General features: G+C 34.2%; 2 protein-coding genes across 2 annotated transcripts; both read left to right on the top strand.

The window, feature by feature from the left end:
* Nucleotides 1–718: 718 nt before the first annotated feature.
* On the top strand, nt 719–3,190 carry LOC123664680. Its single transcript, XM_045599218.1, has 2 exons — nt 719–1,170; nt 2,559–3,190. Exons 1-2 carry the CDS (start codon nt 808–810, stop codon nt 3,069–3,071), a joined length of 876 nt encoding a protein of 291 aa, XP_045455174.1. The 5' UTR covers nt 719–807; the 3' UTR covers nt 3,072–3,190.
* A 3,903-nt stretch (nt 3,191–7,093) lies between these two features.
* LOC123664597 (proteasome subunit beta type-2-like) lies at nt 7,094–14,742 on the top strand. The gene is made up of 4 exons (XM_045599139.1): nt 7,094–7,205; nt 11,741–11,934; nt 13,347–13,509; nt 14,179–14,742. The coding sequence occupies exons 1-4, from the start codon at nt 7,094–7,096 to the stop codon at nt 14,337–14,339; spliced, it is 630 nt and encodes a 209-aa protein (XP_045455095.1). The 3' UTR covers nt 14,340–14,742.
* The last annotated feature ends 3,601 nt before the right edge of the window (nt 14,743–18,343 follow it).

Raw genomic sequence — 18,343 nt, 5'->3', positions numbered from 1 at the left:
CAATACAATAAATAACGAATAACACGTGAGAGGGGAAGGGGAGAGGAATGCGCGTAGCGTGGTGCGACGTGGTCGTTACCCGTCGCCGCACCGCCCCGCACCGCGTGTGTGCGGCTCCGTACCTACACCGATCACTAGGGCTGACCTAATGTATAAACAGGTGACAATATTAATAACTTTTTTTTGAGACTAACCCATATTATTGATAGTACAAAAACAATTTTTTTACAAATTTTAAAGTAATTATAATTTTATGTTTACCATTTAAATAATTCATCATTCCGCGTGGAGTTTCATCTTATGTTATGTTAGTAGGCGATGATAAAAATAAAAAAGAAACCAAGAGAATTATTTATAATACAGTATTGTTGTTTATTTAGTTATAATATTCAATTAAAAAAGTAATTTTTAACACGAGAAAAAAGTTTTTGGTAGTGTTATATTTAATAGATCACCTAACACAATTGATTTCTGTGTATAATAAAATAGGTATGGAATTTCTTTATACATACGCACGTTACAGATTATCTACAACTAAGTTCGTCTTTACGTTATTTTAAATTATATGTATTGTATATTGTTGTTATATATATGTATAATACAAATAAAATACTTGTTTATATAATACATGTTGATTAGAGGCTACAACCCTGATCATCAGTGCGCCTAAACGCGTCACGTAGAAGCGAGACAGCATTATATCTGTTGGCGCGCAGTCGGCGTCTGTGCGAGCGCGTGCGTCCACGTGCGTTGTGCGTTCCATCGAAACTTCTAGAAACGCGTAATCAACCACTAAATCACACAACAATGACCGTCCCAGTAACCGTCAGCATGGAATGGAAAACAGATCTGATATTCCAATTTCTAAGCCTATACCAAACAGAACCTTTATTGTGGAATACGCTGTCAATGGAACATAAGAACAAAGATGATACGTATGACGCGTGGAAAAGGATAAAGCAACAGTTAGGTGACGGTAATATACCGATTAAGGAAATAAAGAGAAAGAGGGATAATTTGATGTCTACATACAGAAGATTGAGAAGTAAAGTAGAGAAATCGAAATTAATGGGTGAAGAAGAATTATACAAGCCTGATTGGCCGTTCTATCACGTTATGGCGGCGTTTTTAGATGACATGTACAATCCTAGGAAATTGTCGTTTCCTGATGTAAGTATAGTTTTTTTTTTGTAACCGAAGTCTTTGTTAAGAGGGTAATGCTTTGCGAATGTTTGATCTTCATTAATACAAAAGAGTTGTTTCGACTTAACTGTGCTAATAGGTTATGATAATTCATATTTTTTTCATGATGTTATTGTAACTATTTATAGAGAGATATCTTGGCCGACCGTGATCCGTATTGTTTTTTTTTAGTAAACTAGGTGAGACGCGCGGTTTTACACGTATTAACGTTTATAGCTACCATTTAATATTATAAATTGAATATTAATTATAATATTTGTTGTGTTGTTTATTCTTTAATTAGGATTAAGATTACTTTTTAATTTTTATTATTTATAATGCAATACAAATATATTTAAACAATTAATGGTGATTAATTTCCTTTTCATTATGAATAATAATTTATTTAAAAAAATAATTACAAACAATAAAATATTTTATTTTTAAATTTATTTTAATTTAAATAAATTTAGAATGTATTTAAAGAATCAATGAGGCCTGACCTCGAGGTAAATGCTATCTGTAAATATAAATAAAGTATATGATTGAATTTTTATGTTTTTATTTATCTGTTAATTGTGGATTTTAGTGTAGTTGAGCGAGGAGTCGCCTTAATGCTGGCGGTCGCAGGTTCCATCTGCTTAGGGCAAATACTTTTGGCTAACCGTTTCATATTATTCGTTCTCATTTAAACACATTACGATACAATTTTTTCAAAGATTCTTTTTTATGTAGCATAATAAATAGCCTATAGACCGGATATTTTTAATAGCCATGGTTTCTTTTGGGAAGTTATCCAGTAACTCGTAGCGATTGGACGTTTACAGTCATACTTAGATCAATCTAGTTCTCAGGCTATAAATAATAACACTATGAAATACGTGCTATTAAAGTGGTTTTTTTATATTAAGATAGGCTTGAAGTGAAAATACGGCCTAAGACGGAGCAGGCTTACCTAGAAGTAACCTATTCACTCGCGACTTAAAGATCTCCAGGTTGTAGTTATCTGGAAACACAGATGTTGGCTCAAGACATCCCGTGGCCTTTAATATATATAATAACAATGGCATCATGGTAATAAAAAGACGAATAGAATAAAAGATTATCAACCACGTAATATTTCTACGGAATATTTATACATATATATTCGTACATTTATTGTTAGGTATTATTTCACGTCTTTACTCAGGAACATCAGTGCATGAATTCCCATTATACTTTAACATAGTCAGTGTAAAACAGCACTCGTGGAGTTCATTCATTTCTTACTTAGACTTTTTATTGTACTTATACAAACGGTTCCGTGCAATATTACTGCTCAGTTATTTCCTCTATTGTGAATCAATTGATCACTCAAAAATTTCATTCAATTTCAGAGTTCATACAAAGACGAGTCCCATTCGTGCAACGAGGAAGAAAATTTAAAAACGAAACCAGCAACAGCAAAACGACAAAAGACACAAAACAACAAAAAGTTCAAGAAAATTAAAGAAGATCCCGATGATCAGATGAATGAGGACGATATTGTGTCTGGGAACCAAGACGAGTGTGCCCTTTACACACAATTGTTGTGTAAAAAGTTACAAACACTAAAAGAAACAACGCGTGAAATTGCGATGCTCGAAATCGACAGATATATCTACAATTTGAAGCAACAAGAGAAATCCAATTTGGTGCTTGTCACGCCGACGTTGATGGACCCGCTTGTAGGACAATACTCTCCACGGTACCACTTATCTCCTAATTCCGAATATTCATCCGTATCTCAGCACACTCCAGAGTATAAGCCGGAGTATCCTATAACCTTTTCCCCCAATTCTTCTCAACAAGCAGAAGAGAAGTCGGAATCTCAAGCGTCCAATTCACAGCATTCTCTATCAGCGTCATGACGCAAAAACTGAAGTTCTGTTGTTAATTTTAGGATTGTATGGAGCAGGGTGGTGTTGTGTTGATTGTATAATAGATATTATGGTTACAAAGTTATTTAATAAATAAATGAGATATTTTATTAGCGCTCTTTTTTGTAAATCCTGAGATTAGAGTAAGTCAATAACAGTAATCATAAAATCTAAAGTAACAGTCGAGATGAACAAGATAAATAAATACATAATAAATAAATACATAATAAATAACATACACACACGGTCATCTGTTCCTATGGTAAGCAACTTAATGCTTGTAATACAGGGAATAATATACATACTAATAATACATATATAAATACACTAGCTGACCCCGCAAACGTTGTTTTGCCATAGCGTGTGATGACGCGTTGGCGCAGCGGTCACAGAACTGACTGTTGCGCTGGCGGTCGTGGGTTCGATTCCCGCTCACGACAGTTATTTGTATTGGCCATATAGATGTTTGTCGTGGTCTGGGCGTTTGTGCTTGTGTATTGTGTGTGTGTTTCTGTACCCCGACACAGGAGAAAATCCTACTGCATATCCGACCCGGGATAGACAAGGTATGTAACGTAGATGATTGATCTGGACCCGATCAGGAAATCTCATCTCATTCTGATCAGATCCAGACAAATCTACGTTACATATCTTATCCGGTTCAGATCGAGCATGCCCGGTCCGGTCCCTCTAAGGAACACGAAAAAATTTCTACTTAGGAGGAGTATCGTAACTAACACTGTGACACGAGAATTTTATATATGTATAAGACTAGCTGAGCCCACAAACGTTGTTTTGCCGTATATGTTATTAACCCCCCCCCCTCCCTATAACTTATGGGTATCAAAAATAGATGTTGGTCGATTCTCAGACCTACCCGATATGCACAAAAAAAATCATAAAAATCGGTCCAGCCGTTTCGGAGGAGTTTTTTAACTAACACTGTGACACGAGAATTTTAATATAAGGTATGAACTACAAAGTAAAACAGATTACATTCTTTATACAGCCTTATTTTGTATATCATATGCACGTATTAGTACATTTAAAGGTTGTAAGTTTAAGTAAGAATTAAAAGAATGTTTTAAGAAAACCGTAGAATAGACCATTTAGAACGAGAAACAATATAATGTGAGTACTGCGTGTATAATGTTGATTAAAAATGAGACAATGAAGTGTATTGTACTACTTTCCAAACATTGTTTTACAATTTTGCATACAATTTATTTACATAATTATTCAGATTGTGCCCGCGGGCGCAATTAGCATTATCTAAAAATATATCACTTACATAATTCTATTTAGCTTAGTAATAAACTTTACTAAAGCTTCATATGAACATATGTGAATATTTAAAAAGATAAGGGAACAATAGTGTTATTTTTTTTTGTAATTAATAAAACATTCCAAAATTAATTGTGTTTGCTACAACGTAAGTAGACGAAAAAATTAACAAACGCACTAGTCTTCACTACGATTTTCGAGGGTTTCCCTCGATTTCTCTGGGATTCCATCATCAGATCCTGGTTTCCTTATTATGATACCATACCTGGGATATCTCCTTTCCAACAAAAAAAGGACTATCAACATCGGTTCATAAACGACTAAGTTATCCCCGAACATACATAAAAAACATACTGTCGAATCAAGTAACCTCCTCCTTTTTTGAAGGGTTAAAAATAGTCCACGTTTTTCCGTATCGCAATAATGAATACACTATTTTTAGATTTAATGTACGTTTGATGTTAATGTACGTTTGATGTTAAAAATCTTAGTCTAGAAACGCAACGCCAGGAGCACAACAAGCTCGTCGCCGTAACTCCAAGTCTTCGTAGAAGTTATAAGGTTACCTCACTCACCAGAGGTATATAACATTACCTAACACCAGTGTTATTTATTTTGTCGTTATTTAGCTATGGTCGTCTGAAAGGCTGAGGTACTTACTCAGTGAGGCTGCTTCACATTTATTTATTCGAAAAAAATATAACGCGTATGAAAATGTATGACGTCAGAACTGTCCTAATGTACATACCTCTGATTATTCGTAATTGCTCATCTCTCATCATTTTTGTAAATTATGAACCAAAGGACAGTATAATAAATCTAATAAAATCAAGCGGTTAATGTTTTTTTTTTTTAAATACTTAATTATGGTTTCGTCCTGTATTACGTGCGAATCTACCTTGCAGTCAGTTCGCTCTACTGATAAACTTATAATTATAATGATAAAAATAGTGTAGTCAACAAGAGAAAAAGCAGATGGAATTATTTCTACACTATAATTTAATTTCAACGGATAACATTGGGGATTTTTTTACTGTTTTTATACATGTAAGTACGAGTACCCATATAGATGGACTTTTTACTCGTCTTTATATCCTTAGACCATTCATCTCTAAAGATACGGTATTAACGTTAATGAATAACACTTCGTATAATGTAAAACTATTAAAGGCCCCTGTTCATTACGTCAAGCGCTCTACTTATCAACCTATTTCCAATCTCAAGTAAAAAGAAATAAGGTTCTTTTTATGTTTGGATGTAAAAGAAATGATAAGAACAGCTAATATTGACAGTGAACACTACGCAAGGCGTAAAGATATGTTTCGTAACGAGGTATTTCGTGCGACATCGTAGAGCAAGGTTTAGGTAGTCTTTTACTGGGTCGTAAGGGAAAAAATTCCTTTTTTTTCTAGAAGTTACTACTGGCCTTAGACTTGGTACATTTTACGTGATCTAGGAGTGCTGTCATTGTTTATTTATTTATTACTTTTATTTAGAAACGTTAAGGAAGAAGTTGAAGACAGTAACAAGAAAATGATTCCACAGATAAATTGAATACAATACAGAAAATCCACTGTCACACACTACGTTTTAGATTTTATATAAAAAGATCTAAATGTAGATAATAGTTGACAATGTCAAATGTCAAAAAGGAAGGACTGGAGCGAGAGGCATTAAATTAGCAGTCACCGAACAATCTCCTTCGTGTGTTCTCAATCCCACGTGACATTGTCAAAATGATATGTCAAACTGACACAACTAAAAGCCACTAAGCAAAGAACTGAACTGAAATTAGCAGTCGGTGTCCCATTCAGTTATCAATCATTTAATACTCGAACTTTTATATGATATGATGGTCATTCAGGCTCACGTCACTCTGTTGACGTGTTCTTACTGGATGTTGTTACAAGGTGTACTATCGTAAGTTACGCTGTCAAACTGTTTATGCAAAGGCAGAAATGTACAAAGCTTTTAATCGAAATTCTAGTACAACTAAATATCCGTTAAGATTGAGGACGATTTGAAATAAATTATCCAGATCTACTCCAGAGCTCTTTTACTGGGTAGACACTTCGACATAGTCTAGATCAACCCTGTTATTCCTCTGTAACTTTTTCTAAACTAGTTATAATAAAAGACTATTTCACTGCTCTTGTTTGAACCAATAGAAGAGTTAAGAAAGCTTTGCCTGGTTTACTATTACAAAAAAAAAATGTAATGTTTAATTAAATTATTTTTTGTAGTTTTCTCACGTATAAATTTTCTTGCTCAATATGGATGGTCTCAATTTCGAAGTTATAATTTTTTTTTTAATTATTTCGTTTCATCTGTAGCAATTTTTTATGACTTACGATAAAAGTATCCAAATTAATGATTAGTCTACAATTACGTAACTAGAACATGCTGTAATATTAAGATAACTAATAATGTTTTACTGCTTATAAAGTTGAAGAATTCTTTATTTTAAGCTGACTTCAAAGGGTTTATAAAAGAGAGGTTTTCAATTCTCTTACTTTATTCTCTTACTTTATTATACTCTACTTTTTTTTTGTAGCACATTTAGGTACAGTGTAAATTAAATTTAAAGTAAATACTTTTTCTTAGTTACAATTTGACAGTTTAACAAATAACCTAAAACATATATTTATCTGTAACCAATTTTTGACACCTTTTACATCTGGGAATGTTCTTCATTTTGTACACTAACATACATAATACTCTAAGAAAACATGGCAAGCACCAGCTTAATGTTTCAATGCCTTCTCGGCATACAATGTGAGAAGTTCACAATCATCGCCGCAGATCAGATGAACGTGCAGAGTGTTATTATTATGAAAGACGGTGAGGATAATGTATATAATTAGTGCAATAACTACTTCTAAAACCATAATGCTTAGAGCCTGTTGGACTCGTTGTTAATAATGTTCATCTTCCGCATAAATTAAGAATAGACTTTAATAGCTAGAGATGTATTTTTTTTATATAACTAGGTCGGCAAACAAGCGTACAGTTCACACGGTTAAGCGATTACCGTAGCTTATAGATTTCTGCATCACCAGAAGTATCGCAAGCGCATTGCCGACCCTATCCCCAATCCCCCAGGAGCTCTGATCACCTTACTCACCAACAGGACAAGCGAAAACTTAACTAGTAGCTTCCTGTGTCTTCGTGCGCGTGACACTCGCTTTTTGACTAAATCTTTAGGTAACATCTTGTGTTTCTTGCATTGCTTTGCTGCTTGTATTTACTAATTTGTTGTTTGTTGAAATGGAGAAAAATGAAAGATATGAGAAGTTAATTATTCTGTATTGCAAATTACAATATTATGCAAACACTTCGCACGACGAGAAGAAGTATGGGAAAGAGAGGGTTCAAATGTCAAATCACTGTCTTATATAGCTAACGTTCTGTCACACCACTGATTGTCTATTGCACTCACAGTTTATAAACACTTCACACCGATGACCGATAAATTAAGTGCGGACCACACGATGTGAACCAAGAGTTGCAACGCAAGATGTGAGACGTTCCTTAACATCTTGTAAGATATTAATTTCATATCACGATTTTACCCGCTTAACTTCCGAGCCCTAGCCAATGTCAGGATTAAAAGCAGCATGTCTACCATTTTGCATAATCATTTTACCACGTTCCATTTCGATCAGAAAAGTAGTTCTTACGTGAAAGAGTAACAAATTTTTATTAAAATTTAGTTAATAATCTCCCTCTTTCTCTGTCTTTACCTCTTCTTATCTGTTTTGAAAATTAAAAAAAATCCCCTATGCTTTATCACTCAGCGACTCTTTATGGAATAATATGCTCCATGTTTAATGGATTTACATGACTTTTGTTTTTTTTTTTTTAAATTTAAAAAACCTATTTAAAAAAGATTAAAAAACATACTCAATTGTTTTTAGCTTTTTTACGGTTAATTGTGTCGGTTTTACTTAAGGACTAGCTGACTTGGCGAACTCAATATATTTCTAAGTTCTTTGTATTTTATTAACATCGGTCCAGTAATTTCGGATGTTGGTCATGACAATTGTGATACGATATTTTTATATATACAGAAGATATAGTTTGTGTATTAGTTTTTGATAAGTAACCGAAAGTAGAAGCCAGCCCTGCGGTCACCAACCCGCCTGCCCAGCGTGGTGACTATGGGCAAAACACATGAGTTCACGTTATTTTTGGCGTAAACTTGTGGAGGCCTATGTCCAGCAGTGGACTGTATAGGCTGTAATGATGATGATGATGAAGTAACCGAAAAATATTAATTTGAATAAATTTATATTTACAAAATATCACGTAGTCGCCGATAAGTTATATGAAACAGTAAAAAATTGGCCTTACTTTGAGAGCAAGTGCGTAATAAATAGAAACCTACGTAGATAAATAACGTTAAAATAATACATTATAAAGCGGAACAGTTTAAGCATTTAATCTCAGCAATAGGAAGTTAGTTAAGCTATGTCTATGATACGTATCTAAGCCTTTAGGCTTTATAACGTAATTCTACGTTTAATTATTTTTTAATTTCTACCTAGTCTGACGTCACATATTTTGCAATTAGATACATCAGTTTCGACTTTGTTTTATTGTAAGTATCAATTCGCCATTAACACAATTTAAAGTTTAATTTATAAAGTTTGTTAATAGATATCTAGTGCAAATATCATATCTTAATACTTAAAATTAATTACATTTACTGATTATATTTTGAAATCTGATATCACAAATTTATTAACCCATTCCCATCCTTTGTCACACAATGTCACTCTTCGTCGACCCCCCACGTCCCCCTCCCTAACGTAATAAAACTAACAAGGTATTGTGCCTCGGACGCGAGTTAGGCTCGCTACGTCACTGCCCAAGCGTTGCTGAACTTATTCCCGCTTTCAAAACTGTCCGTTTCTTAAAAACATTAGTTACTATACTCAACACAGGAATATAAAACTGCTAAAGAGCATTATTTTGTAGCTTTGACTCTTTCCAGATTTCTTGGAAAGGTTGAGGTACAGTTGTGCTGTTGAGAAATATTTTTCTCAATTTTTGACCTATTCCTTACACGATTTTTTGGTCCATTTTTTTGGATATTAATCAATTTTGGTCCCTATATAAAAATGCAAAAAACATATTCAAACCGGTGGTTATTATGTTAGATTTTTATGTGTGTCGTTATAACAAATTAGTGTGGCCTAAACGTCATGTCACAGCCAAGATAATTACGCTCAAGATTGTATAATATTAATTGCATAAAACAACCGGAAAGCAATTACATATGCATTAGCTCTCACACTTGACATATTTTATGTGTTAATTAGATTCATATTACTTATAAATTTTAGTGTATGGTATAATACCAAATATGTATATCTGGTTGTTGGGGTAGATATTTGCATTCCTACAAATATTTCTTTTTGGTCTTGATTTGTAGATGTAAGGTAGAGAGGGCGCAAGAAAATTCCTAAACAAAATCTGGGGTAGCCCCTAAGGGCTGCATCTCAAGCGTACAGAAGATCACAGCCAAATAATATTATTCTCAAATCGTGTTGCGTTCCTGTAATGAGTTAGGTTGTCAGACCTCCTGGAGAAGGTTAGTGATAAGGTTTAAAATGCGTATACTATAGGTGTTGCAAACGTCCATAGCTTACGGTGACCGCTTATCATCAGGTATACCGTTCAGTTGTTTACCAACCTTGAAATATAACAAAAAACCGTAAAATGTTACTCCTAAATCCGCTCAAATAATTTTATCAGCCGATTGGTATATCTGATACTTGGATAACTATTGATATTGTAACAAAAATTAGTAACTGAATATTTGAAACAATAGTTATACGTACCTATCTATACCTGCAAAAATTTGAAACGTAGATACATTACCATATGGTACCGAAGATCTTAGTTCCGTTCCGTATAGAAAACAGAACCCTATATTACAGACAGTAAAATTATCTTAAAAGCGAAAGCGTTCTAACCATCAGTCTAATAATATCTCGATACTGATAAGACTTCAAACAATCCAGGTAGTTGCGAATCTTATTTGAATATGATAAAATCAATGTCAACTACCGACCTTGTGGTCTGCTTCAGCCTTGTTCTCATTGCATTAAATAAACTTAGGTCTAATCGTGGACAAGTTTGATGTGCCTGCGGGTCCGAGACAGATAACTTGAATGCGGGTAACAATAGGCCTATAAGTTAGAGCTATTTAGAATATCGTTTCCGGTTATCTAAGATTAGTGCTGAGGATTTTGTGAAGATAATAATAATTAGTAGGGATGATCGAAGGACATTTTGTTATTGATGTTATATTTCTTTTGGCGCGTTAGTGAAAAATTATGAGTGTAAATTTTTACGATGCGCGCACGTAAGAAACCTTTACCCTGAAGTTAGCTAGTCAACGAAGAAGAAGCTAGTAACGTGAAGTTAGTTAGCGAATGAAGTATAACGTAGTAATACGTGCGTACATAAGTACACACACACACACACACACTTTTTTAATTTATGAATTGGTTGTTTCTTAAAAGGAAAAAGGAAGAAACAAAAATCAGAGCTATTTTGTTATTCGCCCTACTTTTAGTTAAAAAAGACCTTGTATTAAATGCTAAAATTGCTTAAGTGTTTTATTCTTAGGTAAATAAGCACTACACTTACTCTGTATACTGTGTAGTCTTACTAGCTATGCCCCGGGGTTCACCTGCGTTAATTGAAAAAAAAAAGATCGTGTTTAAATATAATATATACCATTGGTAAACGGACTATCCAAAAGAAAAAGATTTTTTAATTCGTACCAGTATTTCCTGAGATTAGCGTGCTTATACAAACAAACTTTTCAGCTTTATAATATTAGTATAGATAAACACCGTTAAATTTTAATCTACTAATGACAAATAAATAAAACTGGAGGGTCCGGATATGGTACATATACCAAAATAACATTTTTTACAATTTTTGTCTGTTTGTCTGTTTGTTCTGGTTAATCTTTGAAACTGGTTGACCGATTATGACGGAACTTTCACTAACAGATAGCTGATGTAGTAAGGAGTAATTTAATAACCGACAAACTGTGTAAGACTTCTGGATTGTTTTCGATAAATCACTTCTTCTTCAATGATAAAATCATCATTATAGCACATTTTTTTTTTGTTATATATATCACAAGGTTATGTGTATGTTGAGGTATTAAGAATATTTCACAGTTACAAAGAACTACATTAAATAGAATTAATATAGCCTACATTATATGAAACATAACGCTAAGACTGACAGCAGTGAAACACAAGACATAAATAACGAATCTCCTGGAGGGAATAGGGGATGGGGTCGGCTACGTGCTTACGAAGCTTAATAAAAAAATATTATTTTCGTAGATATGGACAAATTATTTGAGATATCAGATTCTTTGGTGATCGGTGTTAATGGAGACACAGCCGATACGACCCAGTTCACTCAGTACGTGCAGAAGAACTTGCAGTTGTACCTGATGAAGAATAAATACCAGCTGGACACACCGGCTGTGGTACACTTCACCAGGAAGAGTGTAGCTGATGCTTTACGAGATGGGGTAAGAATAATCTTAATTTTTTTAAGGATATCTGCTTGCAGAAGTGAATGTAGAATAAACATGTTTCATTTGTAACAAAATTGAATACGTTCATAGTTTTTCTTTCTTTCGAAAAGCCGATACAAGGCACGACTTTAGAAAGCCAAAACATTTGTTTTCTTAAATACTGAATTTAAACCTATGAAGTTTGAACCCAGTTTCTATTATTAGATGGTAAAAGAATTTGAAGAAATGACGCCGCGTTGGCGCAACGGTCACAGCCATGGATTGTGCCTGTGGCGCTGGCGGTTGCGGGCATGACATACATTTTTATTGGCCATACAGGTATTTGCCGTGGTCTGGGTGTTTGTGCAGTCCTTGTGGGTGTCCCCACCGTGCCTCGGAGAGCATGTTAAGCCGTCGGTCCCGGTTATTACCATATACACCTGATAGCGATCGTTACTCATAGTATATCTCTGCCATATATATCCGCCAACCCGCATTAGAGCAGCGTGGTGGATTAAGCTCTGATTCTTCTCCTGCATGGGGAAAGAGGCCTATGCCCACACACACACACACACACACACACTTCAGCCTATCGCAGTCCACTGCTGGACATAGGCCTCCCCAAGTTCGCGCCACACATCCCGGTCTTCCGCAATCCTCATCCAGCCTACACCGGCAATCTTACGTAGATCGTCGGTCCAACGGGCCGGAGGACGTCCCACACTGCGTTTGCCAAGACGCGGTCTCCACTCTAGGACCCGTCTACTCCAACGGCCATCGGTCCTGCGACACAGATGACCAGCCCACTGCCACTTCAACTTGCTAATTCTGCGGGCTATGTCGGTTACTTTCGTTCTCTCGCGGATAGTCTCATTTCTAATCCTGTCTTTGAGAGAGACCCCAAGCATAGCCCGTTCCATTGCACGTTGTGCGACTTTAAACTTGTGGACCAGTCCCTTAGTCAGTGTCCACGTCTCGTCTCCTATGCCCAGTAGTGGGATATTACAGGCTGAAGCAAAAAAAGAGAATTTACTAAATAACAGAACATAAAGATAATGTAAACGTAAAGTATAGTAAAGACTCTAGTAGTAGTAACACGTTCGTTGTCAAACTAAAAAAAAAAAAATAGTTTTTCAGTTGGTAGCCCTTTGGACATAAAATATTGTTTCTGAAAAATAGCTCAATCCTTGCTCTAGACGCCCAAAAAATGCACATTTGCTATATCGTTATGACCCGCGTAAAAATCTTCATACAAAATTCTTTGGATATTTCACGTGACGTCGCGTGATGGGCCAAATTGAATGTCACTGCGATCACGCGACGTCATTGCGATCACGCGACGTCACTTGCAATGAAGTGTGCTAAAATAAAATATTTAAATTTATATATGATCAGTACCTAGGCCTTTTTATTTATCTTTTTCGCAGAATCCACGTATAATAAACATGCTAATCGCCGGCTATGATGACGATCACGGCAGTCAACTGTACACAATGGACTTTTTGGCTTCCTGCGTGAAGGTTCCTTACGCGGCTCACGGTCTTGGTGGCCTCTTGAGTATATCGATACTGGATTATTATTATAAACCAAGTATGTAGTTAATGATCAAGTAATTAATGTTATAGACATTTTATGAAATACCTAACTATTTTTACGGTCTTGAAAATTATATTTATGTTGTAATCTCGACCGTACCGATCAATCTCCTTCGTGTCTTCAAAACTATTAGAACTTGCTGACTATGACTTAATACTGAAGATAATGCTAGTATGGTTTTATATTAATTTTTGTAGGCTTAGTAATTTTTAATAAGACATAGATTAAAGAACTATCGTTTGTTACTCAGGATTGAATATTAAAAGGTGACACATCTATATTACAATCGTCCTTAAACACGCTTTTGACAGTTTGTCGATAATGACTATATGACCGTACTCAAACACATTGCATAATTAAATGGAGTCAAGGCATTTGTCTATATTTATTACATTTGATAATATATATCTTCCCTTTCCAACATGTTATTTTATTATTGATTAAAAGAAATTACAATAAAGCTGAACACAGAATAATGAACTTAACTTTCAACCTACATGTGGTCTTAGTTTTTGAATAATAATAATGAAAAAAAAAACAAAATTATTCATTATTAAACCGAATAGGTTAATTTGCCACTACAAACTTTTGAATCTAGAACTCATTTTTTGATTTAAAATATAAAAAAATTATGAATTTAATTCTAATTTTAAAATTCAACAGCCTTATCGGAAGTGCAAGCGTACGAAGTGATCAAGCTGTGCGTCCGCGAGATCCAGAAGCGGCTGTTCATAACGTTACCGAACTTCCTGGTGAAATCTGTCTCCAAAAATGGCGTCAAACCGCTTCCCGCCATCAACCCGGCCATGTTTATAAAAACGTGAAATTAACATGTTCTAACATATAATATTCATTACTTAATTCTCAATCAAGTAACTAATCCTCGTGGTGGAGTAAAACGAGCTTTCGTCAGTTTATAAATTAAATAAATTTCTTATTTTTTTTTTTTTTTATTCATCCACACCGCTACAGATTATTTATTCAGAATGTTGTATTGTTTAACTAATGTCATGAAATATTTTCTGTAGAGAAGACATATTTTTGAGGAGAAATATTTTCAGTAGATTTATTTCGATGTGGGTGAGAATGAGAAGATAAGCTAGATTTTGGAGACATTAAAACGTAACTTCAAATTTTCAGATGAAAATATGTAGTTAAATGACGGATTTAAAATTTAGAGTATTTTTGTACTTGATTGTATGTTTGTACATTTTGTAGTAAAATTTTTAAATTGTTTGTAATATCTTTATCAAATATTTGCCCGACTGCCAAGGAAGGTTGTTTAATAGTACGTATTTATATATATTTATTTTTATATTTTTTATACACCCTACAACAATACACACGACATTTTCAAGCATTCATATAAACATTATTAACTGAGGTAGGGCACAGCGGAATTTCTTGCTCAAAATATGGAGCAGTCCAACTGGGGAAATACCTCGACCTTACAAAGATCACAGCTAAATAATACTGTTTTCAAGCAGTGTTGTGTTCCTTTTGATGAGTAAGGTGACCAGAGCTCCTGGGAGGAATTTGGGATTGGGTCGGCAACGCGCTTGCGATGCTTCTGGTGTTGCAGGCGTCTATAAGCTACGGTAATCTCTTACCATCAGGTGAGCCGTACCCTTGTTTGCCGACCTAGTGATGAAAAAAGCATTTATTTATATAAATTCACGAGTCAGCGAGGACGAGTCAAATACACTGCATTATATATCTTTACTTATTTAAATATCAGTAAACAAGTTACGTGAGGTTACGTACGCGAGTAGTTGAGTACACAACATAGATCTGTTGAAAGGAAATGCAAATAGAAAACGAGCGTCTCTAAGCTATTTGATTTTTCTGAATAAATTATTACCATCGCTTAATATTTATTGTTTCATATTTATTTTTTCTTGGCTTCGCTCGCATTAGACTTTTTTAATGAAAAGTATCCTATGCTACGTCTAATACCTCTAAGAATATGTGTACAAAGTTTCATGATTATCGGTAGTTTTCGCGTGAAAGCGTAACAAACAAATTTAAATTCACATTAATATTATTAGGCATTAGGGATTTCTAATGTATAAAAAAAATCTAATTTTTTTATACACCTAGGTCGGTAAATGAACGTACGGCTCAGCTTATGGTAGGCGATTACCGTAGCCTATAGGTGCCTACATAAGAAGCATCGCAAGCGCGTTGCCGAATCTACCCCCAATCCCCTCCGGGAGCTCTGGTCACCTTACTCACCGCAGGAATACTGCCTCGGTTAAGTAATTATTTTATAAAAAATATATAAAGATCATTATTGTTATTCACCTTTTATTTAAAATACTAGCTGACTTGGCAAACGTTCTCTTGCCGCTAAACGCTATTTAAAAATAGGGGTTGAATGTAGAGAGTTGAAAATTTAGGGTTATATGAATTTTTTAATTTTGTATCATAAAAAAATAAAAAATAAATAATTTATCTAAAAATTAAAAAAAAAAAATAGGGGTGGACTACCCTTAACATTTAGGGGGATGAAAAATAGATGTTGTTCGATTCTCAGACCTACCCAATATGCACACAAAACTTCATAAGAATCGGTCAAGCCGTTTCGGAGGAGTTTAACTACAAACACCGCGACACGAGAATTTTATATATTAGATTAATCATACTTATAAAATGTATAGTTAGTTGTTATGTATTAAGTTAAAATAAAAGTCTTATGTCTAATTTGGTAGTATTTCGACCGCTTCAGTAGAAAATACTAGTTGTTTGTTTCTTTTTGTACTGTATGGAACAGAATATGAAAGAATAGGGAATGTTTCTAACACTTAAAATCTATTTTCAATGATAATACTGTCAATTCAAAGGTAAGTTGATGAAAAGGTTAGTCATTGGAGAAGCTTATATCCAAATAATGAAGATAACTAACAAGGTTCAGAGTGGTAGAGAATTTTTTTTTACTTCTACTGTTTGTTTAGATCGGTTACAATTAATACAGACGTGAGAAACACGTCAAATATGATAATGCGCCACACATGAAAGTAATATTATCAGCTATATATAACGTGACAAATCGTGCATGGCTGTGATACTTTATTGAAATTATATTAACTAAATATATTCCAATGCTTTTTTATTTGTGTATTAGCTGCCAGGACACACTTCGTTATGTCAAAAGTAAATGGTGATTTTTTTTAGTATTAAAACCTTCCGTGGGTCTCGGGGAACATACAAAAAAAGTAAATTAGCCAAATTGGTCAAGCCATTCTCGAGTTATGCGCTTTGTAACATTAATTTTTACTTATATAGATATATGTTTGTTTTTTTTTCATTTCGGATAGGAATAATTATATTTATTTTTTAATATCTGTGACAGTTATATACTGAAAAAATATTTTGTAAACCATTACCATGGCAAACAAGCTCACGGCCTTTTTTTTTTTTTTTTTTTTTTTTTTTTTTTTTTTTTTTTTTTTTTTTTTATCGCTGGAAAATGCATTTACGCACCCCCGTCACCCGGAGGCGACGGAAGTCTGAGACTCCCGGCGGGGAGTGCAATGCCGGACTACTCAGTAAAAACCAGCGGTGCCCTCGTCGTCCTGGTGGGGCGCCACGGGACCACTTAAAGTATTCGCCATGACGCCCCGGAACGGCCTACCCTTTGAGCAACTACAAACGATCAACAACGCGTCAGATAGTTACTCCCGTTGCGCAGTTTGTGGCCCTGCTTTCTGCTCCGCGGGTTACGGTTTTGATTCCCGTCTGAGTTTGGGTATATTATTTGTATTTACATAATTATGTATTATTTCTATGAATATTCATCCAAAAAAAAAAATAAGCTCTAACAGTCAGCTGTTACCTGTAACAGAAGCATTAAGTTGCTTACCATAGGAACAGACGACCGTGCGTGTATGTTATAAGATATTTATTTAACGATTTTTAGAAGCCATCTGGCACCCCCGTAATAAATCCTAATATGTGATAGAATTCATATATATCTCGATACAATGTCAATTTAATCAATACATAACTTTGTTTATTCATCAAGGAAAATGATTTAATCAAATCATATATCTTCGATACATAAGGAAATTTTCACTCCAATCAATATGATCTCATGTTCTCCCTCTTACATTGTATTTGCATTCGTGTACGTGTATCTACTATAAGTATTTATATATTCTGTGGTCGAATGTTATTTAGTGCATGACAACTTCGGGCATAAAATATTAAAATTTAAATATTATTATTTTTTTACTTAAATACATACCATATATGTTAAAATTGATATTTCTTACTATATTTTTTGAAATAAACAAGTAACTAATGGACGCTAAAATGGATGAGGCCATAAAAAATATTATAAATTAGAGGCACACAACCTTGTTTTCAGTTTTATCACTATGAAATATGTATAGGAATATTTTAAGTTGCGATTAAAAAAAAATTTGCATTAAAATTAATAACCTTTGTGTCGTTATGCCATTATTGGAGGTAATGAGACGAAAAGGATTTACCTCCAGTAGTTTTTAAATATTTCTTTCAACATCAAGGTAACCGTAGATTCAACAAGTATCCGTCTGTAATAAGGCTATTGTTTGGAATTGTTTTACTTTATACTGGACTAGCAGACACGACAATCTTCACATTGCTATATTTTTTTTTGTCAATAAGTCGATTTTTTTATTTTTTATTATGACCTCGTTTTGATTATAAGGTCATAAAAAAAGAAATATCCAATTTAATGGGGTATTTCGAAAGCTATGTGCACGCATACGTTTCGGGAATTTATTTTTATCGGAGTTTACTAATTAAAAATCGATTTTAATATGAAGGAGTACGAAAAAAAATA

The sequence above is a fragment of the Melitaea cinxia genome, chromosome 1, assembly GCF_905220565.1.
Source record: "Melitaea cinxia chromosome 1, ilMelCinx1.1, whole genome shotgun sequence".
Taxonomy (NCBI): Eukaryota; Metazoa; Arthropoda; class Insecta; order Lepidoptera; family Nymphalidae; genus Melitaea; species Melitaea cinxia.
The sequence above is the reverse complement of the archived record's forward strand: the minus strand, read 5'-3'. Positions and strand labels throughout refer to the sequence as shown.

Bases quoted from the DNA above. Each gene is read 5' to 3' on its own strand.
- LOC123664597 (XM_045599139.1), top strand. From the start codon at position 7,094: ATGGCAAGCACCAGCTTAATGTTTCAATGCCTTCTCGGCATACAATGT. The intron at 7,206-11,740 runs GTGAGGATAATG...TTATTTTCGTAG, and splicing joins TGTTATTATTATGAAAGACG to ATATGGACAAATTATTTGAG. The intron at 11,935-13,346 runs GTAAGAATAATC...TCTTTTTCGCAG, and splicing joins CTGATGCTTTACGAGATGGG to AATCCACGTATAATAAACAT.
- LOC123664680 (XM_045599218.1), top strand. From the start codon at position 808: ATGACCGTCCCAGTAACCGTCAGCATGGAATGGAAAACAGATCTGATA. The intron at 1,171-2,558 runs GTAAGTATAGTT...ATTCAATTTCAG, and splicing joins GGAAATTGTCGTTTCCTGAT to AGTTCATACAAAGACGAGTC.